The sequence below is a fragment of the Pollachius pollachius genome (assembly GCF_949987615.1).
Source record: "Pollachius pollachius genome assembly, chromosome: 19".
Lineage (NCBI taxonomy): Eukaryota > Metazoa > Chordata > Actinopteri > Gadiformes > Gadidae > Pollachius > Pollachius pollachius.
Window position 1 is genome coordinate 7,498,174 of NC_136952.1, and position 7,500 is coordinate 7,505,673.

The window sequence follows — 7,500 nt, forward strand, 5'->3', positions numbered from 1 at the left end:
AAAATCTCTTGTGGTCATATCACACCATGTTTCTGCCTCGAAGCCCACTGGACTATAAAACAGCTGGTTGGCCAGTTCACTTATCAATGAGCCAATCAGATCCTCAGGGATCAACTCCCATCCAATTTAATTTTTTCTGCACATTTTTCCTCGATTTGGGAAGGCTTCCTATTGCAGATGTCATATCACTATCAGTATCAGTATCATGTTCAACCCCTTACTACTTATTCGAGCATTCAAGCTCAGTACCATAAGGACACCAGCATTGTTTCAGACCGTAAACCTAAAGTTGTATTTGTAATATTGGATCCAGCAGTGAGTCTCTGTTATAGCAGAACTTCTTGGGAAACACAGCATGGGGCCTGGGTCGTAAACCGAAAACGACCTAGTTTCCTGTTTGGTAACAGAGATATTTGACCAAAGAACACTCATTTGTGCGAGTGGATGAAGCTTTCAATAGGCAAACTGCTACAGTGGCCACAATACAACATTTTAATTGGTGACTTAATGACAGAATGGCGTGTGAGATATGTGATGAGGGTGTTTCACTGCAGTACCTGCTGGGAGGGAGTTCTTGTGTCTCATAGAGGATTTGGGAGTCCCAGGTGTGCTGGACGGCCTCTCCCATGTGGTTTCTGTTAGGAGGTCATTGACAAAACATAACATAAGATAGGATAGCACTTTATGAAGAACAGACAGGTGTCACAACAGCAAGTACCGGCAGTAGCAGAAAAATAATAGCTACTACAAAAAGGGAACTATGTCGTCTACAATATTACAAGTAGCAACATGCAGAAATAAATGCCAACATTATCGCCAACAGAGGTTTACAGTATATACAACATAATTGAAACAACACATAAACAACCTAAATTGAGTAGGTGACGGGAAGGAAAACCAAAACTTCCCACAACTTATTTTTATTGAAGAGTCACGAGGTAGGAAACATAGCATTGATATGGAGGGATCCTCCATAGGCATCCAAATCTGGACCTAAATGCACAAAGTTTAAAGAAATTAGGATAAAATGTAAACATGGACTCAAATTTCCCTCTATTGGTTAAACGCATGCGATTGCATTAGTAACACGTTATTGGCCGTTTGGAACTAGCAGATAACATCAATCAAACACTCTGGCTGTAACCACCAAATCAGATTCTAGAGAGTGGGAGTGGCTTGTGCAGGAGGACAAACGTCTGAACAGCAGCATGGCCCCGCCCCTATATGTACAGTGGTTCAACAGTTTCCCAGAAGGGAGTGATTTGGCATTTTGTAGAATTTGATAGTAGGTAGGGACAAGCTCAAACAGGGTGTTTAGTTTTCCTGTGTGTCTGTGTGTCCCATGCTAGAGCAAATGTTAATTATGTTTCGCTAGATCATAAACCGACTACTGAGGTTTCTGCTAAACCTCCTAATTGCTTATTGTCAGCACCTGTGCAAAGCTGTCTTTCCGTATATATAATCAACAAGTCTATAGTGTATATTCTTGATTTCACTTCATTTAAATCCTTATTTAATCTCCGGTTTTGTTAGCCAGATGGAATGCGTTTGGTGAACAATGATCCCGACTCTTGGGGTTAGGCCTGAAAACTGTTTGCATCCCCTCTCCACCATCATTCTTTGACCGAGAATTCCCGCTATTCACACAGATACATTAAACCGCTGAAAAGAAGAAGCAGCAGCTTTAGACCAACCCGCTTCCTCATCTTCCCTCGCTGATATCTCTGTTTGTTTCAAGGGGAGTATTTGAGGGCAATCAGCCCCTTTTCAGTGTCAACACACGCAGATCTTAGAGAAGGTAGAGGGGGGAGAGAGAGAGAGAGAGAGAGAGCGAGAGAGAGAGAGTGACAGAGGGAGAGATAGAGAGAGAGAGAGAGTGACAGAGAGAGAGAGACAGAGACAGAGAGGGAGAGAGAGAGAGAGAGAGAGAGAGAGAGCGAGAGAGAGAGAGAGAGTGACAGAGAGAGAGAGAGATAGAGAGAGAGAGAGAGAGAGAGAGAGAGAGAGAGAGAGAGAGAGAGAGCGAGAGAGAGAGAGAGAAAGAGAGAGAGAGAGTGTTTAGATTTCATTGGGTGCTTGCGCTGACTGGTGGGCCGGGGCTCGGTATCAGAGACGACAGATGGGGTCCTAAACGGTTCACATGACGGAAGGGAGGGAGCGACTGCCGCCGGTCGCTCAACCTTTTTTCAGTCTTACAAAGAAAAAAAACCCTTCTTCAACTTAATGGGTCAATTCCTCTGCGTTAGCTGGTCGTTAGAAAATCAATAACCCGGGAGGAATAGGGATATCCATGCAGAAACAGACCTAATCTCTTTAGCACACGGAAATTGTTTTTCAATGTGCCGCTTTTCCGGAGGGGTTAGTATAGCAAAAACAATTTATAACCCAATTAGATTTTACAGTGAATGCTCAAAAAAGCAATGCTTATAATACTCTGCGACTGAATCCGAGGTGAAACGCTAAGAAAACATTTCTATATGGGAACTCTGAAAAAAGTCAGGTAACTAGGCAACTGGGACTTGAAAATCCAGATTTCTTGCAGTTTTCTTTTCACTTCAAAAGAGTTTACACAGGTTAGAAGCAGTAGTGCCACCTGCCATGTCCTCTGTCATTATAAGCTACTAATGAAGTTACGGTCGCTATGAATTACACAAAAAAATGTGCACAGTGTGTGTACGGTAACAATAAACAAATTAAACTCAAACAGTCATCTCGGATCCATATCAACATCAACTGTGATACTGTATATTTATCAGATCATTATCACAAAATAACCATATATATTTTGGGGCTGAGAGAGAGCCAAGGGCAAAAAGCATTTCAATGCACTTTAAAGCACATTGTACTCTAATTGCACATGACCAATACAACTTGAAACTACCAATGACAGTTAGATTATTGGTGCATTATGTTGATAACATAAGCGTGTGCTGTATGTAAATATGTCAGTGCCTGGTGAAGTTCCGAGGTGCGTGTTGTGATAATAAGCGAGTCTTCATCGGCCGGTGGTTACTGTCTTGGGAGCGGTGTAGAGGCGTGACGTGGTCCACTCCCCGTGCCAGCCTGGCTCTGGCTGTGCTGCCCACCAGACGCTGCGTTCGATCTCCAAGCCTACGGGCGGCGGTTGGATTGCACCAAAAAGTGTCCTCAAGGCTAGAGACGTCCATGTTTTATTAGCGGCCATATGACGCTGTGTTGTTCCACGAGCTGCCTTCTGTCTCGAGATGAACACTGAAGCCGTCCATTGTCAGTACTAGACCAAACTAGTTAACTGTGAGGAGTATTTCCTATGTTGGGCCAATGTTCCGTCATGTTTACCCCCAACAATGCTGAGTTAAAGATGCAATAGGTAAGATAAATGAGAAATAATTTGAGTTAAATTTTTGAGAAATCGCACAGCCATCCGTCATTTATTGGTAAGTGAAATGCGGTGTGGGAAAAAAACATATAAAACGTGGTTCCTCACGGTTTTTAGAGTGTGGTTGTGTAAAATTAACATATCCTCATTTTACACATCTTCATTACACAACTATCATCATACTATGTTTAGAATAGGTGGTAAAAAAAAAGTCATGGGGACAAAGGTAATACAATACATATTGTGGTCCATCCAAATCACAGGACCAAGATTTAAAATTACAAATACTTTTAACGTGAACCCTCACAGGCGGCAATCCGTTTCGAAACGACAATCCCTCCTTGTGCCTGAGTAGGTGGTGAGCAGACCAACACACAGGGCACACCGATGAACCACACACAGGAACATATGGAAACCGGTAGCTCATCTGAGGAATGCATTTGTATAGATACTAGTGTTGAGAGTATGAGGCAAGCCATGGGAGGGGGTCGCTGAACACCAAGAGACCCGAGAGTTCTGCTCCTAATACAAACAACAACCTCGTGCAAACGCACCAGGACGAGGCATCGCTTGGAGCAAGACCATCACATAGGACAACAGGCCACCCACACACACACACACACACACAAGCTCTGTTTCTATGGCAATGGAGAAACATTAAACATGTGTATATGAGGGGTTTATCCGAACACGGTCTGTGCAATAGCACTCCCTCACACCCAGAAACACACACACACACACACACACACACACACACACACACACACACACAACAATTGTAAACACACTGTTCACATGCTCACACACACATACACAATTTCTCTCTCTCTTGCCCTCTCTCTCTCACGTTCTCACACACACACATGCACACTGTACCCTGATCTAATCTCGCTGAACTTTGCTTCTTGCAGAAATAGCCCAGATGCCATAAATAACGAAGGCTCTCAAAATGCTAAACGCTATCAGATGGGGTCTTTTGGAAATGGTTGTTAACGGTAACGGTTGTTACCATGAGTGTGTGTGTGTCTGCCAGAGACCAACACGGACCTCGGCTCCGCAGTGTAAATGCTTCGCGCCGTGTGGCCTGCCGTAATGACTGCACTTGCATGTGAACCGGCCTTTCTCCACAGCTTTCTCATTATGTCAGCAAGGGAGAAGAACCAAAGACCTGAGGGTTGTTTTCTGCTCTGGCCTCAGAGGCTGTTTCACAATACTGCTCGGTGTGTGTGTGTGTGTGTGTGTGTGTGTGCGCGTTGTGTGTGTGTGTGTGTGTGTGTGTGTGTGTGTGTGTGTGTGTGTGTGTGTGTGATGATCAACTGTCCACAGTGGTCATGTTCAGACGTGGAAGGGAATCACACTATGCTGGAACTAATGGCCTTCGTCCTGTGTTAAGAAGAATAGGTTGCAGTTCTGGGTGTTGATGGGAGCCTGGAAATCAGTCTGTGCGATGCTTAGTCGCATATCACCTTTAGCTACACAGGATATGGCTTCATGTGTGGATTGCTTATTTTTTATCAAATTTTTCATTTTTTTTTACCTGATTTGCCCGGATGGATAAATGTAATAATATACACACGTAAACAAATGAAAGAATAATGAAGGAAACACAAATAACCTCCAAATAGGACTTTTATGCAAATGATATATTTCAGATACATTTTCAGAGCCAAAAAATGCAAACCCTGCTGTAGCACCCGTACAACCTGAACAAAGAAAGGAACACAGCGTGCCTCCGGTACAGGAGCCACCTGATGTCGCTGCTAAGTCTCAGCTTGGATGCAACCTCTCCTCCTTTAACCTTGAGAGCAGGCGGATCTGTCTCTCTGCACTCGTCTCCTCTGGTCTGGTGACGGTGGGGTGGGGCCCTGCTCCTAAAATAGAACCCGCTCTGATGTGGCTGGACCAGACCGTGCCCCTTCTGCAATAATGCCTGGGAAGACCTACAGACACTATGTTAACGCCTGGTTTATCCATCCACAAGTTGTGTTTGAACGACGCGTTTGAACCCACGGTCTTGCTTGCTGAGAGGATCGGTCCTGCCCTAACTGTCAATCAATCATCCCAGTCAGGGCGTGGTGTCTGTCGACTAGACTAAATTACACCAAACCCTAACCCTCCAGTACCAACCCAGGCTAAGTGTCCCCCCGCCCTAGGTTAACATGGGACAAGTCCCGGGCTCGCGATGCCTAGACCGTGCAGAAGAAGACAGGGCGGGCGTTGTGCCAGTCAGTGAATGGATAAGCATGTGTGTATGTGTGTGTTATTGTGTCTGTGTCTGTCGCACTCTAACGAAGACTCAACAAGAGACAGAATGCTGATTGTTTAGACAGAAGCAAGGTGGCGCAGGGAGGAGCAGGGAGGGGCTGCTGTCAGACGATTCTCTCTGCTGTTCCCTCTCCCCTCTCGCTCTCTCTCTCCCCCCCCCTCTCTCTCTCTCTCTCTCTCTCCCTCTCTCTCTCTCTCCCTGTCTCCCTCTCTCTCTCCCTGTCCCTCTCGCTCCCTCCCCCCCTCTCTCTCTCTCTCTCCCTGTCTCCCTCTCTCTCTCCCTGTCCCTCTCGCTCCCTCCCCCCCTCTCTCTCTCTCTCTCTCCCTGTCTCCCTCTCTTTCCCTGTCCCTCTCTCTCTCTCTCACCCTCCCCCTCCCTCTCTCTCTCTCTCTCTCTCTCTCTCCCTGTCTCTCTCTCCCTGTCTCTCCCTCCCACCACTAGGTGTAAAGACACTCTGGGTGCCAGTTCAAAAGAAGCGCTTCAGAACGATCCTCGTTATTTAATGAGAACCAAACGGGTGTCCAGGTGGCTGAGGCGATCGTACAATATTCGGTTACTCAAACTCCTGACTATAACAGAAAAGAATAACGTCCCTTTTAATCATTGGTGATATCCCGGGTAACGCTTCATGTGGCAGATCCGGTCTGGACAGATGCGGTCCTTAAACCTCCAGGTGATCACTCAACGGAAAAACCTTTACAGACAAGAACAGGGATCTGTGTAGGAACAGACGCCTGCATCTGTCCCTGAGCCCTCACCGTTGCTGGATGTGTTGACGTAATAGCGCCGCCCCTGTGGAGACATGTAGCAGCGCCACTGGGGGGGCAGCGACTCCTTCAGGTCCTCCATCGGCAGCTGACTCAGAGACGAGGTTCTCTGTGGAGGAAGAGGAAGAACATATTTCAATGCGCTGCACACCAACACAAATCAACTCATCAGCAGCCCGGAAAGAAAGCTGAAAGAGGTCCTAAACAAACTCGGCTCCGCGTTTGTCGTGGATTTGTTTCCGGATAATTACGCATAATTGCAAGAAATACAAACATAGATACAACCCAAAGTCGGAGCAGAGCTGGCAGCGCAACTCAGCGCCACTTAATGATTCAGATTCACAGGCTTTTGCTCGTGTGATTCACAAAACAGCAACAGATGACATCATGAGGTCACCGGGGATCGCCGAGTTCGTCAGCAGCAGCCACACGAAGATCAACAAACGGCCAGTCGGCCCGAGGGGCTCTGCAGCGGATTGCGGCGCTCAGAGAGTCAACACGCGCTCGCTGTTGACTAACATCAGGCCGGCGTGCGCGCCAAACGAGGGGCCTCCTAACAGCTGCCATCGATTAACATGAAAACAATACGGCAACGAGGCGAGGAGCAGTAAAACAGTGTGTAGCGCAGGCCACCGGGGGGGGGGGGGGGGGGGGGCGGGGGCGTATCAGGTTCCATGTGGACTGCAGTCGTGTTTCGCAGGCCTCCGGACTCTTTGAGTTTGGTTAAAGACGTCAGTATGGTCGCGACTCGCCGCTTCTGCGGGTATTCGGGGGGACCGTGTGAAAGTCCAGCAGAGCTACTCTCTTTTCTTGTTTACGATAGCATGACATCGGGCCTTGTAGTGTAAGCGACACTGTGTATTCCCGTTAATCACAAGGGATTCTCGCACGGAGAAATCTTGAGTAGTCGACCCTGACGGAACCCAGAGCGTTGAGCGTGTTTGGAGACGGAGGCAGCCGGCTTCAGTGGGAAGCTTCGGACTTGCCGAAAGCTTATATTTGGTGATCTTGTCTTCCTTGGAGTCCCAGCTCACCCAGTGAAAGAACATTTGGTCTTGTTCTTGGTCTTGAGTTATTTCCCAAAAATGTACGGAATGGGAAAGGGAGTG

General features: G+C 46.9%; 1 protein-coding gene across 1 annotated transcript in view; it reads right to left on the reverse strand.

The window, feature by feature from the left end:
• The window catches only part of gas7b (growth arrest-specific 7b), a 46,665-nt gene that overhangs the window by 22,322 nt on the left and 16,843 nt on the right, over window positions 1-7,500 (reverse strand). The window contains exons 2-3 of the mRNA XM_079756722.1: window positions 6,383-6,500; window positions 558-635 (exon numbers count right to left, since the gene is read on the reverse strand). Coding sequence (XP_079612848.1) covers window positions 558-635; window positions 6,383-6,500 — 196 coding nt within the window. The remainder of the gene's footprint in view (window positions 1-557; window positions 636-6,382; window positions 6,501-7,500) is intronic.